The sequence below is a fragment of the Lycorma delicatula genome, chromosome 1 (assembly GCF_047948215.1).
Source record: "Lycorma delicatula isolate Av1 chromosome 1, ASM4794821v1, whole genome shotgun sequence".
Lineage (NCBI taxonomy): Eukaryota > Metazoa > Arthropoda > Insecta > Hemiptera > Fulgoridae > Lycorma > Lycorma delicatula.
The window spans coordinates 244,709,457-244,728,724 of NC_134455.1; the positions used below are offsets into that span (position 1 = coordinate 244,709,457).

The following is a 19,268-nucleotide window of genomic DNA, read 5'->3' on the forward strand; positions in this document are numbered from 1 at the left end:
ACTTATAGTCGTATGATAAAAGCCTGGTTCCCAAAGTTGAAAGACATATCATATCATTTCACCCTTAGAAATAAAACCTTCAAATTCAAGTAACTCCATTTTATAATACATTTATATGTATGCTTTTTGTAATCTACTTAAAAATTTGGGCAAAAATGGAATTTAATGCCAAAAAAAATTCTTTTAGTGTGCAGACACTTAATGATTGCTTGGGGAAGATTTTGAGCAAGCAGAATGAATTTCTTATTGGTAATTATATACAATTATGGAATCACCTCAAATTTTGATGAAATTTGTAATATACCATATTTAGGACCTAACTTATCCATTACAGTTGTAATTATTAATCACAATGCCTTTCATTAGTTACATAGTACTCTCATCAAAAATTTTGTAATTCAGCACTATATAAGAATACAATTATTTTCAGATAAAATAATTTGGTTTCGGTGAAATGAAGTTAAAATGAAATTATTTTAACTAAATTATGAAGGTGCTAAGTTGGGTTAATGTGCAACATACATTATTTACAGATTAAATAACTTTGTTTAAGTGAAATTTAATTAGATTCAGGTTGATTTATAAGTAATTTATAGATCACGGTAGATCATTACTACATGACCCATTCATAATCTGTATGATTGTGGGAACTGAACTTCGTATGCTGTCACCAAACATAACCTTGTGCTTGCTAACTTCGTCTAACTGACCTTAAAACTGGTAGATTGCTATGTTGAGTCCATAACAATACAATAACCAATTCGAAAATAATGTGTATATTACATTTGTTCAGAGCTGATTTCCCAATTTTCTATGAGAATACTGTAAAACATACAAGAAGTGCAACAACGGGCCAACGAATTATTTCAATTATAGTGAATTAGGTTAAAAATAACGTGTAACACGTTACATCAAATTCAGAGGGGAATCCATACTTGTACAATTATCTTCTTATGTTAACCATGTTATTATTACACTATTAATAAAATACCATAGAAATTCGCGTCAGGGGTACACATTCTCAAACAGGACATTATTCAAAATGGCTCAGTTTATTATTTTAACCCATCTCAAACGTTTTTACGTTTTACTTGTAAAGTGCAGATTTTCGAAATGAAATAAGTAACTGATATTACTTTAATGCAGTAATTTAATAAAACAACATTAATTTTTAGGTAAAACTGTTTTCTGTCTTCAGTAAATCAGAATCTACATGTCGTTAGTCTTAATTATCTCAATATTTTTCAACACCCAGGAGAGCAGTGTTATGCTGAGTTATTTAAAATTATTTACTGTAAAAATAATATGAATGATTAACGTGCAAGAACCAAAATGCAGAAAATATATACCATTAACTTCTGCTTGCAGACATGACAAAACGAAATGAAAATACTCCCTTAATTATAGAGGCATTGTCCTTTAGCCGTCAAATGCGAAGTAACAGTGATGTTGTGAAGTGGTTAATTGGTATTGCACTAAATTATATTCAGTATTTTAGATTATGGATTTCGAATTATATCGTAACTATCCACCAGGAGACCCAACTTTAGTAGATAAAATAGTTTGTCAGCTAAAGTCGCAAGGAATTTTTGATCAGTTTCGCAAGGAGTGTATATCTGATGTTGACACAAAGGTAAGTTTGTATTGCCAGAATTAATTGTTTTATGGTATCACAAGATTTCCCTTACCACAGATAAAATATTTTTAAAAGATATGTATTAATTTGATGACTGGAGTTATCAAATATTGTTGTAATTAAAATGCTGCTTCTGTTAAATAAGTTATGTTATTCTTTTGTTAAGTAAGGCATGGTGAATTTTGCAAGTGTAAAACATCTGCCGTTAATCACCTACATTTTAATAGGTTTTAGTTTTTGTCGTGCTTATTGTTGTAGTTTAGGTAAATTAATTATTAATAATCTTACTCTGAAGGTATTATTTCATTACAAGTTTTCAACATAAATCTTATTTTAAATTTTCAACATAAAACAGCCTATTTTTTGCCTTTTATATTTTTAATCCTTGTAAGAATAGCTACGTATAAAAAAACATAAATCACCCTAATTTTAGAATATCTGTTGTTAGCAGTAACACTTCTAATTTATTTTATTCTCACTAAACCAAAAAGTAATAAGCTGAGAACTTAATACAGAAACTTCAGTAATTTAATAAAGTAGTATGTTTCATGGTTTTCTCATAAAAAATTTGAGCTTCTTAACCTTAAAATTGTTGCAATATAAACATTCTGCTTGAGTATAACTTCTGGTGGTGGTTTTGGCACTACTTTAAACCCAACATCTCTAATCTAAAATCAAAGTATCATCTACGTGGCCAACAACCATCTGTGTAAAAGAAAATTTATAAATTAAGTTTTGGAAGCTGAGTACTTGATACTGATATTCAAAAATGGATCAACACTCCAAAGTATAAAGTTATTTATCATGTCTGTGTTTTACAATTCTGCAGCAGCTACGAAAGACGTTAAAACTTAAAGCTCAGTTAAGTCCAATGTGCTGTTCGTGGGAAAAATCTTTTCTAAATGAAGGTATTGGACAAGATACAAGAGGATGTACAATGGAAAATTATTATAAAATAATATTTATTTTATAACATTATATTAATTGAAAATTATTATATATAATGTCAAAATTTTTGTTAAGATGGCGAGCAGGTCTTGTAAATAATTCATGGCTGGTACGTTGATGATGACCTGAGTTATTACATCTTCCTGGTAAACTGAAGAAAATATTGCAGTAGTGTAGTGTGATTGCAACTCCATAGGAAGAAGAAGAAAATGATGATATATAGATGACAAGTGTCATTGAAACTGAAGTTCAGTGATACTAAACTAAGCCAACTAAATTCTCTATCATTAAGTATGTTGTGCTTAGTAAGAATGAAAATATGCTTGCATGCCAAAAATAAAAATCATTAGAGATGATTTCTATTTCAAATCAAAAGAATATTATACGTTTTTTCAAGCCATTAAAGCAGTCAGTGTTGTAAATGTGAACAAATCAGGACCATCATGTTCTAAATAAATGTGTTCAAATGCTGAATATTTTGAGCTTATTTTTACAAGCAATCTATTTTCTATTCATTTATGTATGATTACTATGCTTTAAGTGTTAAATAAGCATATGTTGTGTAATATTCGTAATTTTGATTTATCTTATTCACAGTTCTGTAGGTTATTTCATATGATTTAGCTATTTAAGACTCCCAGTTAGTCTAGATTAATAGCATTTAATTGAGATTTTACTTTATTTATTTAATTTTATGGTATTGTACTTTTTTTTCATAAGATGTTAAAAGACAATTTTGTCATCAGCATATTGCTTCTTTAATAAAATCTTATGCCTGTGTACCATTGTGTTTTCATAATGCTGTAAATGTATTTATGACTTTACAGAAAATACTGTATGAGCTCATATATATATATAGGCCTGAGTTGTTTTAGGAAGTTTTGGGTATTAATTATTTTCAACAAAGTAATTTTACTGGAAGATATTATTGATATAAGTTGTGGTTAACGAATCTCTGAATTTCTTTATTATTGACTGATGTGCTTATAATTATACAATTTGTTTCATTGGTGTATTTATGTATGTCTTTGAAATATCATATGATTTCATGGTGATAATGATAATGTATCGCATAACTCATAACCATTTTTGATAAAATATTTATTTTTATTAATCTTTAATTTTAATGTTTTATCAGTTATTTAAGGCCAGTTGAAACATTTTGAATATATATTAAAATATGAATATGTATTAAATTCACCGGCTCAGAATGTTTTTTTTTTACATACCTTAGAATGTTTCAATATGAGCTCTGTTGGTCACTCTGCAAACATCCAGCTGATAATAGACTTCCTAGGTCCACTGGATCATTACAGGTGTAACTGTGGCAATAGCAGAGGTGATCCATTGTCTTAAATTTATTTCATCCCTGATTTTTACACTGTAGACAATGTTTTTAATATATCCCCATAGAAAAAAGTGTCAAATCTAGGCTTCTCAGAGGCCAAAGCCCAGGACCAGCCTTACCAATCCAATGATTAGCCAGTCTTTCATTGAGAGCGCATTGAACGCCTAGGCTAAAGTGTGGGGACGCACCATCTTGTTGAAAATCATTATAGCAACATTACTTTTTTGTTCAATTTGATTTTTTAGGGCTTCTTAAACAACTTTTGCTTATATGCTCAACTGCTTTGTCACTTGTTTTGGACTGTGTGGGGGACTTTTTCACTTCCATGTTGCCAGATTCCTTAAACTGCTTGTACCACTCTCTAATGCTTTGCGTGAGGAGGATGATTACCATAAACACTCTGTAAAGTCCGTTGAACAGTTGTAACTGATTTATTCTTCATTAACCACAAAATGTACTGTGTTTTCTGCTGAACTGTCATCATATCATTGACTGACAGTGGCACAAAGGCATGCACAACGGTGAAGGTCATGGCTGATCACATCTAAAAAACTTAATATCCCTATTATTTTGCAGTTCCAATTAATACTTTATCGAAATTTCATAGGGAGATATGATTTTGTTTTTATTGTTGCAACTGTTTTCAATGACTCAGCAGTATATTGATGTTGCCTAGGTTTAATATATTGATGAATTATGGATAATGATAATTGAATAATTATTTTTTCTATTAAATGAGTTGAATTTAGTATTATGTGTAATATTTCCTTATCAGTAATCTAATTTAGTAAGTACATTGAACTTTGTCAGAATGAGTATTAGTAATCTTAGTTTTATGACTAAAGGAAAATATTTTATTGTATATCTTTTCATAATTGATTCTTTTATTGGTGTGTTCTCTTGTAAAAATTTTATTAATTTTATTAGAACTGTAACAGTATAAATGTAATTTTTCTCTTTAGGGAGATTGAAATTCTTGTTCGCTTTTAAAGGATTTTGATTGTTTGAAATTTTGATTTTTTGGTGGATGATAAAAATGAAAATTAGAATTTAGAAAATTATTTTTTGTTCTGTTCTTGTTATCATTTTCAGAGTTTATTGTTTGTAGTATCAGGTATTCTCTCCTGTTTCTGTTTTGATGTTAATGTTTTGTGTGATGTAATTTTTAAATTTTTATTATGTTAGTAAACTTTTTATATTTATTTTCAGCCTGCTTATCAGAATTTACGCCAAAGGGTTGATGGTTCTGTGGCCGGTTTTCTTGCAAACCAAGAATGGAAACCTGATTTAAACAAAAACCAATTACGGGAAAGCCTGCGTAAACATGTGCAAAGGTACTGGTGTAAATATTACATTATTTCTTAAATAAACATTTTTACATTAGAAAAGTAAAAACTTTGGAAGTGTCCCACCTTTCCAGTTGCATATTGGTATGCTAGCATGTGTCATTCTGTGATCTATTACAAGTGAACAAATTACTTGTCACCATGATTGAAGGCTAAACTGACACAATTTCTAAGATAATGAAAATGTAGTGGCATTCTATAGGTAGAAATCGTTTGATTTTATTGATCTTAATTGATCTTATTTACTGAAATTTTGTTGTTGTTGTAATTTCTTGCTATTTAGATGTGGTTTTAACTATTTTTAGAATTTTTGTTCTTAACATTTGTTTTTTTTTGTAACATTTTAGAACTGTAATTGAACAATTTTTAAAAGCAGTTTTTTTTAAACATAATTTCACTAGATAATAACATTTTCTTTAATCTTCTATTTTTTTGATGAGGAAACATATTTTCCTTACTATCAATGCTTTAAAAAATTTTGAAGGACTAACTAATTTTTTAAAATTGATGCTCCTTACTGTTGAAAATCCTGTTTTAACAGGTTTAACATATAAAAGTGGATTCAAGTTTGGTTATAAACAATAAAATTGAAAAAATGGACCATCACACTAGATTCCTTCCATCATTAATATATATTTTACTCTATATTGCCATTTATCTATTTGTTGTGTTGGGCTATGTACAGTTGCTTTAATTGACATTATATCAGTTCATAATTAAAAACAAATTTAATTTTTCTTATGATTTTTAATTTAAATGGGTATTTAAAAGTGTGTTATAAAATTAATAATGATGTTATTAATTTATTATAACAGCAAGATACATCAACTTTTGGCACAAACCATTTCAAGTTTGTGTTGGAAGTTTTATCACCATTTGGTGAGGATTGCTTTCCATAATTTTAATTTTAGAAGTTGCTATAGAGTTGCCAAACATTTTTAAAGTTTAAACTGAGGTTTGATTTGCTCCTATATATTTAAATAAAAAAAAGATGTAATAATATTTAAATATTCTTTATTTTATATTTATTTAGTTTGTAAGAATTTTCTGGTGGTGAATTGGTCAGCACATTGTGCTTCACCTTTGTATAACGATCAATATTTTGTATTTTATTACAATTTTAAATCTTAGTTAGAAACAAATGCTTTGCAAAAATAGAAGGCATTGTTAAAGAAACTAAACACATTTTAAATAAATTTATTAAAATTTTTATTTCTAAATTGGAAATTTAAATTTTATTAAACTACATTGATTACTTGTAGTTTGAACAAGATGACTTGCGATAATATCATAAATTGGTAAATCATTTTTTATATCTTATATCGTAGTGATGAAAAATCATTTTATTATAGTCATTTAGAAAAAAATATTTATGTAGGGACACCACAAATTGCCTAACAATATAGGTTGAGAACAGACTAACTTAGCTAATTTTACCGATTTAAATTGATTAGCTAAAGAGTCAACTTATCAAAATGAGTTGATTTAGTTTAATTTAATTTTTGTTACCTTTATTACTAGGATTAAACATTTTTTAAAGTATTTAAATCTATTTTTATGTAGATATCTATTATGTGGAGTATTTCTTTATAATCTATTTTTATGAGGTGTTCATATATATATATATTTATTTAAATACATTGTAAACAAAAAGTGAAATTAACCACATAATAATAGCAAAGTAGATTTTTACTGCATGCTGTATGTGCATTTTGTTAATGCGGTTGGTTGTGAAGATTGTACAAATATAATCTTTTCTATTTAGGTATTGAGACAAGTTTATATGTAACAAATTTTTTTTTAACATGTATCATTAGGATTTGTGTTCAATATCAAAGGTGTGATGAACTCATAAAAGCACTCCGTAGAAACATAGTCAATATTTGCTTTCCACCTCATAGAAATAGATCATAATTATTTTACCATGATGAACAGTTACTTGTACTATGTTCAGTGTTAGCTATAATAAATAAGTTGTTATAAACAAACTTCTTTAGTACAAAATTGTCCCCAAAGTATTGTGTGTTTGCCTGATTTTGATGAGCAATAAATAAAAGATCATGTTGAATATATACTTTGCAGTTGCAAGTTATTTGCTAATAAAAGTAAGTTAAGGGAAAACATTATTTCATAGATTGATCTCTATGTGGTTTTTCTTTATTACAGCCTGGAGTATATCTCACTTCAAACAAGTATTTGGATAGCTTAAGCTGAATATGAATGAGGGACATTCAGTAATTAATGAGACAAATTGATGTAGAAAAAAACTGTATATTTTTACAAAATGAGACTTTTACTACTTCTCAATATATAATCCCCACCAATATTAATGCACTTGTCCCAACGATGAACTAGTTTTTTTTTATACCTGATGCAAAGAATTCTTTGTCTTGTTTGAGCCACTTTCCCACAAATTCTTTGACCCCTTCTTTGTTGCTAAACTTTTTCATGTAATGCCTCCTTGACCAAATGAATGAAAATCTGTGGGAGCCAAATCTGGACTGCAGGGAGGATGTGTTAGTATCTCCCAACCCATTTCTTCAATGGTTTCTTGGGTCAGCTGGGCGGTGTGAGGGTGAGCATGGTTGTGTAGCAATATTATGCCTTTTCTTTGAGATCTGTCACATTTTTCTCTTATTGGTTTTACTTTTTTTCATCAGCATGTCTGAGTAGTAGACACTGTTTATTGCATACTGATTTTCCAAATAATCACAAACAACAACACCTTGGACATCTGAAAAGATGGTCAACATGACATTTCCCGCTGATGCTTGCTTTCTGAATTTCTTTCAGACAGGTGAGCTGGTTTGCTTCCATTCCATGCTTTGTCTTTTGCTCTGGTTCAAAATGGTGAACCCAAGTTTCATCACATATTAAAATCTTGTTTAGAAAAGGGCCATTTTCCCTTTCATAGTGTTCTTTCAAGTCTGTACGCACTTTGAGTCTTATTTCCTTGTGTTGTTGCGTTAACTCTTTCGGGATCCACCTTGCACTTGTTTTGCTGTATTTGAGCTTGTTACTGATAATGTTATGAACTGTGCCAACACTTATTGCGACTGTTTTTGCTCTATGTTCAACTTTAATATGTCAGTCTTCATGAATAATGTCATCAATGTTGGTTTCAAGTGAAGGAGTTGACACTTCAACTGGCCGGCCAGGACGTTGTTTATCAGTCACTGAGGTTCGACCATTTCTGAACTGTTCTACCCACTTATAAAAATTTCCGCGGTTCATACAACTTTCTCCATACTGTAAAATCATTTGAGAAAAAATTTTAGTTGGTTTTTCACCTTCAGAAAGCAAAAAAAATGGATCACTGAATATTTTTCAATTATTGTGGAAATTTCAAGCGGATACGCCAACATTAAATGCAATATTCAGGTTAAAAAACAATTTTTATCTGTCAGTGATGCCAGCCTAAAGTCGTGAAAGTACAAAACTCCTCCTGCAAACTCATTTCTACATCAATTTGTCTTTAATTATTGAATGTTCCCCGTAGTTACTCCAAAAAAGGAGAGACTCTTGAACATTGTGTAACGTACAGAATCCATAGAAACTTGACCAAATGAGCATACATAGATCACATCTATTACATTTTGAAATATGACCTAAATTCAGATTCTTGACAAAATACATCTGCAATAATTTTATCTAGATTCATATTGAAAAACAAAACTCTTGACATAAATTAAACCATCTGTTATAATTTTGATTTAATTATTTTTATTTTGTCATTAATAAGTTACATTTTATATATTTTTTGGAAATTCTAGTTATTGCATATTTAATGTGCTTAGTTATATATAAAATGTAAATTAATTTTCTTAAGTGTGTTTCTCCTCTGTGTAATTTATTAGATTTGGCTAAAAGAAAATTAAGACGCATACAATGAAATTTGATATGTATTAATATTTTTAATGTATATTTCAACTTTGCATCATCATGAGATATTTCTAAATTCAATTGCTTTTTTTATATTGCTGCTAGTGGTAAAATGTGATAATTATAATTACACTATCATTGATCAAATGTGATATAACACTGTGTTCAAATGCAATTTTTTAAAGATATGCCTGTTCCAACATCTCAGATTGAAGTTGGCTGCCCGAGCCTCCAGGAAACAATAAAGTTTCAACCACAGTTTCTATTTTTTGTAGTCTTAACTTATCAGAGATAGATGGTCAAAAAATGTTAATATTACCAGCTACTATTGTGTGGATAATGTCCATCAGTTCTACACTTCCAATACGCGTTGTAGCTAATTCTGCTTTAATTGTGCTGTCATCCAAGAATTTTTTTTGAGTAGTTCAGGTTAATTTTTCGATATGCCATTGCAGAAGATTTTTTAAAATTGTTTTTTGTTTAGTATCAATAGAAGATGGTAATTTATCTCTATTGGCAAGACACTAAGAACTGTGGTGACTGAATTATGATTTAATTACTTTCTAATCTTTGTTATTTACTCTGTAAATAACAAATTTTTATCAAAGTAAGTGTAGTTAGCAAAAAATAATTTTATTAAGTAATTTTTTTCCTGTACAGATTGGTTACTTAATGTTGATACTAAAATAATATAACCCAAAGGTAATTTTTACATACCGTTTTACTATGCTATGAGAGGAATTTATTATTTATTCATTTATTAAACCATTCTTGCTGTCTTTTAGTAAAGTACATTATTCCTTCCTTTATTTATTAAACCTCTCTTCACCAGTAGTTCATTTTGTTAGAGTTCTTTAAAATAAGTAAGAAAAACATCATCAAATTCTGGATATATTCCTTCTTTTGGTGTAGAAAACATTTTTTAAAATTTTCTTTAAGTAAATAAAACAATTTCCATACAATATTATCAATGTGTATTTACCCATTCTTTTGAATTGTTTATACCAGCATGATTCAATTTATTCTGCGTTAAATAATTTAATATCTAAATTTTACATTGTTTATCCAATATGCTTCATTTTAAAATATACAAGAATAATTAATTCTACCCAAAGGTATTATATAAAATTAATACCATTTCAAAATGAATACAAGGTTGTTGCACTCAAATAGTTAGAAAGAGAACTTGTAGTACAATATAAGATGAACTTACCATAAACATAACCAGGTGAAATTGAAATATTATTGATAAATTTTCTTAAATATTATTGGTAAAAATATTCTACATATGTGATTAATGGACAGTTATGAACAGAAAGTTAGAACAGTTGTTAGGTGCTAGACTTTAAAGAAACCAATAATTCCATAGTGGTCAGCCTATGAAGGCCAATGGTCCATTCAATATTACTGATATGTATGATGTAAAAAGTGAAGAGAGTTACAACTATTCATCACTATCCATTTTGAAGAAAATTGTTTAAAAATTTCTGAACTTTTTGAAGTAAGAAATTGTTACCAAAACTACACCTAAAATAACTGTTTTTAGCAAATTTTCATCAAATTTCTAGATGGAAATTCAATAGTGATACTAACTTCTCACCTAATTATTATATGTAATAATTATTTACTTTTCAGTGGAGGATTCCTTGAGGTTGGTGTTGAAAGAATTGTTGACCAGGTTGTCAATCCAAAGATATGCCAAGTATTTTTGCCTCAGGTTAAAGAAGTGGTTTATGAATGCCTTGGCATTAAAAAACCAAAGCCTAAAGAACTGTCAGCAGGTAAGCTAGCAGCAAATATATATATAATGTTTTATGCAGGAGTTATTTTATTTTTATTTAAATGTGACTAGACTTACAATAAATGATGCCTATATAAAAATACCTTTCAAAGGAATTTGAAGGTTTCTCATGTAAATGATAGGCTTGATGTTTTTCATACTATAGTATACCTCACACCTACCATAAAAAAAGATAAAATCACTTATAGTGATTATAGTTGGGCATGGGCATGAGCCTGTTCCTGTTTTCACTAGAAGAATAAATAACTTTTAACTATCTTCATAAACTGATCTGCATTTTTAAGTGGTAAATTTACTAGTAGATAATACATTTTTTAAATGTATTTATGTTATTTAGCAGTGAGAATACTATGTTTGATTATTACTGAGAGAGAGGGGGGTAGAGATAGAGATTTAGAGAATTTGTGGGGATTAATTGTCAATCACAGTCGTGTATTTTGTGAATTAATGAACCCTCACAGATGAAACCATGCTTCATCTGTAAAAACATAATGTTGAGGTTACCTATAGAATTTTGGTCAATAAAACACTTAAACCAATGTCACTAATTTTGTCTTTTGGCAAGATCAATAAGCTTCAATTCTTGAACACAGATTACTTTGTATGGGAAAAATTTCAGTTCTTTTCTTATGTGCAGTAACAAGTCTGATATCTTGCTGCTGTGCTAACTTACACATTGCCTTTGGTGGACTTTTAATCATAGCATCTGAAATATCAAGCAGCTTCTGTTCATTTAGTTTTGGTGGCTTTTAATCTCAGTAGAAGTTAGAACTACATTGTGGTGGGGAACATGAGTATTTGGAAACTTTTCGGAAAACTTTTACTGCACTAAATCAGTACACTTGTCACATTCATGAAAGATGTGTTCAATGAGAAAAATGTGTTCCTCTACCAAAAGAACCATTATGTTTCTCACAACTATTGTTTCTGAAAATGAAACAAAATTAAGCACATTCAGTCACAACTTATCAACTGACATCTTATTAACTAGCATTGCACCACAAACTCACAGAGCAACCAACCTAATGCCAAGAGAACAGAATGCACCACATAATTCTAAACCATATTGCACAGCGACTTTCCGTATGCTTTATATAAAATAGGATTTCTTTTAAATATATTTACTGAAAGTAATTTAATGGAATAGATTAAATAAAATTTAACACATAAATTTTTTATGTGATTTTAAAAAAGTGCATATAGGATTCCATTTAATTGAGTAATTTATATTGTTATTAACTAAGTCTTTGGCTAATTTTATGGTAAAGTGTTAAGAGACATTTTAAGTTTTATTATATGCATTTTAAACGATATATTTTGAGACTTGAAAAATCTGCTGGAATATAGTGAAAGCATGTTATCTCAAATTACTTTCTTGGTAGAATGTTTAATTTATAAGACGTATTGTTTATATTGCATAATATTTAATTATAAAGAAGATTACTACCATAAATGGTTATTAAAAAACAATTAAAAACTAATTTTCTAGTGTAGTTTTTTTCTGTTTTGCATAATATTTGAGGGTTTATAAAACATTTTATTCAGATTCATAAACTAAAAGAATTTTTTACATTTCTATAGGTATTAAATTTTTTTTTAGTAAATAAATGCTGGTGGAAAAAGATTTTTCCAAATTTATAACAATGTATTACACATAAAAAAAAACTTTGTAACCGCAAAGTTGATTTTGTTTGCCAAATATAATTGGTTAAGTTAAATAACTTGAGATAAATCATGTTTCACAAAGAAGCTGTTATTAAACTTACCGGTTATGAAAAATATATGTCGTTTTAAAGCTATTAAATCTGATGAGTTTCTCAGCTATTTGTTTCAAAATGTTGTGCTTTGTAAATGTAACAAAAAAATATTAAAACATGACATTAAGATTGAGAAATTTAAACAGACACCAAATATTCCCAATATTTGAAGTTATCTTAATCGCAATAAAAAAGTGGATTACACTATCCATGCAGGTCACCTCTGAAAAGATATTTTAAAGTTTAAAGTTCGGCTGAGGTAGCAGTAAGACAAACTTCAGAAAACTTATGGTGGATTTTGAAACCAGTATTAAATTAGTGATGAAGCACTAAAATTAGATAAATTATGAAGTATGAAGTTATTAAAAGTAATTTGTGTCAAACCAAACTGGAGGAAGGAAAACAAAAATAATAATAGTTAATGAATCTTAAAATAAAAATAAAAATATTTTTATATTTAAAGGGCAATGAAAATGATGTGATTTTGGTTAGAATTAATTATAGTAGGAATCAGGGTTCATAAAATAATAGAAATGGGATGAGAAAATTAATAAGAAAAAACTAAAATTAATAGGAATCCACCTCCCGTTTCATTTGTGAAAGTAAACAAATTATTAGAAGTTGTCATAATTTTTTGAGTTCCTTAGAAAAACACAAGCCAATTATTTCTGATCCATTCATAGTAAAATGTATTATTTCCAAAAATAAATAAATAATATAATCAAATGGTACCTTTTTTTTACAGAATTAAATGCTCTAACTTACCATTCAACAAAATGGTTGTTAAAAGAATTTTGTAAATTACAGCAATTATATTTTTCTATTAAAATAACTGATCCAATTAATAATAAAATTTAAAGAATTAGATTTTAAAATAGGTGAATTTTTTTTATGTTGCTACTTCATGTTCTAGCTTTCTGATATTGTTTCAAGGATACACTAGAGATTTTGTAGGATTGGTTGATTTTCCATTCTATTGATGCTTGTAAAATATTAGTATTAAGGTTAATGTAGCCTTAATAATTAATTTCTTAGTATTATTTACCTTTCTTTGTTTTGGAACCACTACATTGTCAAAACTTATTGATTACAATAAGATTTGACAACAGAGTGGTTCTGAAACGTGTCAATATATGAGGGTAAGTCAATTATTATCTGCAATATAGTTATAAATTTTATTGCAATACCAATAGGAAACTTACATGTACATCATCTTTCAACATAGTCCCCCCCCCTTACATTTCAACGTCCTTGGTCCAACGTTGCACAAGCTTCTTGATGCCCTCATAAAAGAAGGTTTTCGGTTGAGCTGCGAGCCAGGAATGCACCGCTTCTTTCACGGTTTGTTTGTTTCTTTCGTTTGAGGTAAATCGACAACCCCTCCTTATTGCCTCTTTGAGTGGACCAAATAAGTGGTAGTCAGAAGGGGCAAAATCAGGACTATACGGAGAATGAGCCAGTACTTGAAAGTTTGAGTTTCTGGAGCGTTTCAGCAGCGTGGGCAGCAGTATGTAGATGGGCATTGTCATGCAACAACATAACACTTTTCAACAGCAGTTCTCGGCATTTGCTTCGAATTGCAGGCTTCAGCTTGGCAGTAAGCATCTCACTATAACGCGTACTGTTTATTGTTGTGCTCCTTTCCTCATAATGCTCCAGTACTGGGCCTTGTGAGTCCCAAAAAACCGCAAGCGTCAGTTTTCCTGCGGATAGTTGGGTCTTGAACTTTTTTTGCAGGGCGAATTTGGATGTTTCCATTCCATACTCTGCCGTTTACTCTCCGGCTCATAATGATGGATCCATGTTTCATCACCAGTGATGATTCTGTCTAAGAAGATGTCCCGTTCATTACCATAGCAATCCAAATATTTTTGGCAGATGTCCAAGTGCGTTTGTTTATACAACTGTGTGAGTTGTTTTGGGACCCATCTTGCACAGACTATTATAAACCCAAGTCTGTTGTGGATGATTTTATAGGCAGAACCTTACTAATTTGCAGACGATGTGCCACTTCATCAATAGTTACTCGTCTGTCTAAGAAAACCGTGTCACGTGCACCCTTAATGTCTTCCTCATTTGTGGTGGTAACGGTCGTCCGGCTCCTTTGTCGTATATAACACGTGTGAGACCATTTCTGAATTTTTTAATCCATTTGTAGACATGTGGTTGCGGCAACACACTGTTCCCGTTCTGTATCGAAATTCTTCGATGAATTCTGGCACCTGATACACCTTAAAAAAAACGACGACAAAAAACGGATTACTGAACGTTGCTCTTGTTTGATGCAAACAGAAAGCGGAGCAGCCATACTTAATGGCAGGGCAGCGATAATGGAACTAACCTAGCAGCATCAGACCTGTACAGACATAACAACTACTAAACCACGCATGCATCATCAATGCAACATGACAGTACTACCTACATAAACAAAAATATAACTAAATTGCAGATAATAATTGACTTACCCTCATATAATAAAATTGTTGTTGTTAAGATAATAATTCCTATTATCTTTTTTTCTGAGATTACTATAGTTTCTATATTTAGTACTGCTTACTTTTCTGAGCTTTATTCTTTTATCTCTTATTGATGTGTTTCAGACAACTTGATTGTCAAAACTTATTGTATTGATACTTTAAATGTCTGTTAAACTTTATATATCATTTAGTCAATGTTCCTCTCTATATTTGAAGTCATGTTTTATCTGGCCTTCTTCTTGTTCATTTGTTATTAGTGGTCATACTTATCTATTAATTATATTTATCTGTTCTCTGTTTTCAATAAATTGAGGTTCTTGAAAAGGACATCGGCTTGTTTATGGATGTGTTCATTTATGATGGTTTTATTATTATCTTTTATGACCGCATAGGATCACTTTAGTCAGTCCTTATCCAAATCTCTTTGATGGGACTGTTTGGGCCTTGCAGTCCTCCCAGTAATTTTTTCATATGTTCTGACCTTGGTACTGTTTCTAGTGTTGAAAATGATCGTGTTGTGAGGTTTTTCTTATGAATTTGAAACGAGTGTTTTTGTTCTTCATTTTGTTGTTTAATTTTATCTTAGTGGTATTTCCTGGTGTAAGACCAATTTCCTTCAGATCTTCTCTTATTTCTCGATCTGTATGCATCCTATCTTGGTGTTTTGTTTTAGTAGCAATTGTACTGTACTAGCTGTTTCAGTTGTCTTGAATCTTGCATCCTCATGATATGTCCAAAGAATCCTATTCTCCTTACACATGGTATCTGGTGAGTTCTAACTCTGTATACACTTGGCCACAATCCACCACTGTCCTTCTTTCTGGTACTTTTGTTGATGCAAGCTCTTCCAGTTCTTCTTTTGATTTTCTGGAGTCTGTCTGTCTGATTGTTCAGGTAGAAGAACGTATCTGCTGCATTAGTGGCTTCTGGTTTTATAATTGTGTAATAGTGTCTTATTTTTTCATTTATTGATAGGCATTTTTCATTGTAAGTGTACCAGGTTAACTTTTGAGCTTTTTAGCTACTTTGTTTCTTCTTAATTTGGATTGAGGTTTTTTCCTTTAAGTTATTTATTATTTCTCTGAGGTATTTAAATTGGGTTACTATTTTGATTTTATTACCATTTATGTTTATTTCTTTTAATCTGTTGGTTTTTGGTACATAATTTCTGTCTTTTCAAATGATATTTTGAGGTCAATTTTATTTGCAATGTTTTGAAGTTCTAATATCTGTGATTTAGCTTTGTCGATGCTTGCTAGCAAAATTTGGAGCAACAGTGAGCCATTAAATATTGTATTAATCTTGGTAAATTTGCAAGTTTTACGAAAAGTTGCAACAAGCCTTGGGGAACATTCTTTATAAAATGCACATACATGTTTATTGGTGGCACAAAGCTTTTTTGGTGTGCTGGGAAGCAATAGAAGATGAACCTTGCTCAAGGAGGCCTTTAACATTGAAAACTGAGGAAAGTGTGGAAAGAGTGATGGCTCTTAGTGATCAAACTGTTGACTAATATTGAGACTGATGAGTAGTGTGTTAAATTTCAATAATTTTACCTTTTGTGTTGTCTACATAACATAAGTGGCAGCTTTTAATGAAGTAGCGGTTTTCTGAAGAAACTATATCACATGGTCTGGAAGCTTATAGCAAATAAATTAATTTTATTAAGGGTAAATTAGTTTACTGATTTTACTAGAGAAACCATTGATATCGTACAGAAATTGATCAGTAAAAAATTAAAAGACAAAAAATTAAATTAAAAAGACAGCAAAATAAATAAATTATAACAGGCAAATAAATCATAGACAAAAATTTTACAAGGTGTGGCAGAAAAGTAATGAGACATTTTTTTTCAAAAATTTTATCTCATTTTTATACATAAATGTTATCATTAGAGACCGGATTATATGCAACATAAAAAGCTTGAAATATGCATGCAAATACACATGAAAAATGCTTAAAATATGCATGTCAAATATGAAAAAGTGTCAAAATATGCAACTTTAAATAATAAAAAAAAATATTAATTTTTAGTTTTTTTATTTCAAAATCAGCATGCAGTTAGTAAGTAGTTGAATAACATATCGATAAATTCGATAATTAACAATTATTTAACATTTTATTACTTTTGTAAACGTAAATCATCAGGTACTGTTCCAAATGTTCGGTAATAAGATTGTGTCTTCGATCAGTTCAAAATATTTTTTTAAGTGAAAAAGGATCGCTCCACATCCACTGAGATAACTGGGCAGTGAGAATTTGGGAGCTATGTTAGCACTTATAGTTTCTGGCAAAAGTTCACCCATCCCATTAATAAAACTATCACGTGACACAAAGGTTCAGAGCCTGGTTTATTGTTCAAAATGTTTTCAACATTAGTAATGGGAATACCTCTGCCAATGCGAAGTTCATTTGGCTGATTTTATTCATCGAGTAGATTCAGTCAGCACCAAACCTTGAGTTTCTTGAGCTTTTTAATATTCACAGGTATGTGGAAAAAATAAGTGCTAATCACAGCTATAGTTTTTTTTTTTGTACTAGAATTGTAAAATTCTTCCTTGGACTGACAAACTGCCATAGCCTATGCACTATCAAAGTTGTTTACTACACCTTTGATGGCTTCGAAATGTTCATTGTAAAATAGCAAAGCTTCAATCCACGTTCCCCATCGAGTTACCACTAGTTCGGGAGGTAAAGGCACATTTGGCAAATTTTTTTTTTATAGGCTTTATTGTGAGCAGGTTCCTTAAGAAACACACTTTCTTTGTTAATGAAATCAGTTTATTTACATTCCCAAACATAGATAATACTTCTTGAGCAAATCGATGTACTCTGTGAGCAAAGCATGTCAGATGAATCAAATTGGGATAAAATACTTAGAGGGCTTTGGCTACCTTGATTGTATAGGTAGCTGTATCTGAGAGAAATATAAGCACTCCTTCGTCTGAAGAAGATTCAGGAAATATTTTTTTAATACACTCATTCACAAATCTGGCAATTGTAGAATGATTTGCCTTTTGAAGGTGTTTGTAGGCCACCAGATAGGAAGAAGGCTGTAGTTTTAATGCACCGATAATTAAATTTGCAATGTAACAGCTACAACTGTCTGTAATTTCATCAGCTGAAATCCAAATAATGCTCTCCTTGAGTTCATTGCGTATTTCTTCCAGAACATGTAAGAAATTGTTGGTATGTAATCTTTACGCAATGTTGATTCATCTGGTATATTTTGATTCAAACAATATTTTCGCAGAAAATCTTTGAAGGTAGGATTTGTTAGTTTGTGAAGAGAAATATTACTTGTAAGCAATGCTTCACATAAATCTGTGCTAGTAAGTGTGTATGCAAGTAGTGTTTTTTAAACATTTCTGTCATATGTAAATGTTCTATGATAGTCAGCTACCTATGAAGAGGCACTTTTTTTTGGGAGGCGTGGTACTCATTAAACTTTACACAAATAAAAAACTAAAATGATGCAATGAACTTGTCACCAATAAAATGGCTAATTTAATTGCGTAGTGGGAGGAGTGCTGCAGTAGGCATGTGGGATGCAGAACTGTATCGTTCGTCCTTGTTTTGCATGAGTCTGTGTTTTACTTGGCCTCATAATAATATTATTCTACTAATAGTATCTTAGACATGTGGCTGCTAAGTGTGCTATAAGAACTGTGCGGCTAATAGGTTTGTTTGGCCGACTACAACATAAAACTTTTTTTTTTAGTAGGTACCCTACCGAAAAATATTGTAAATATAGCGAAAATATACATCACCACTAGATTTTAAGGAAAATATGCAATAACCAGTGAGAATAGGCTTAATATGCAAATGCATATAATTTGGTCTCTAGTTACCATCTTCAAAGTAGTTCCCTTAGACAGTTATACATCGACAGAGGTGTTGTCTCCATTCTTCGTAACAATGCTGGAAGGCTTCAACTGGAATTGCCACCAGCTCCTTGGTTGTGCTGCTTTGGATGTTTTTGACAGTACCAAAATTATGTCCTTTCAGGTGGGTTTTATTTTTGGGAAACAAAAAAAAGGACATGGACTAAAATCAGGTGAAGGGGGGCTGTG

At 30.3% G+C, this 19,268-nt stretch overlaps 1 protein-coding gene across 2 annotated transcripts in view; it reads left to right on the forward strand.

Annotated features, from left to right (window-relative positions):
- Nucleotides 1–1,422: 1,422 nt before the first annotated feature.
- The window catches only part of LOC142330030 (uncharacterized), a 66,132-nt gene continuing 48,286 nt past the window's right edge, over nt 1,423–19,268 (forward strand). For both annotated transcript variants that reach the window (XM_075375052.1, XM_075375045.1), the window contains exons 1-3: nt 1,423–1,633; nt 5,142–5,266; nt 10,796–10,941. In XM_075375052.1, coding sequence (XP_075231167.1) covers nt 1,502–1,633; nt 5,142–5,266; nt 10,796–10,941 — 403 coding nt within the window. In that variant the 5' untranslated portion in view covers nt 1,423–1,501. The remainder of the gene's footprint in view (nt 1,634–5,141; nt 5,267–10,795; nt 10,942–19,268) is intronic.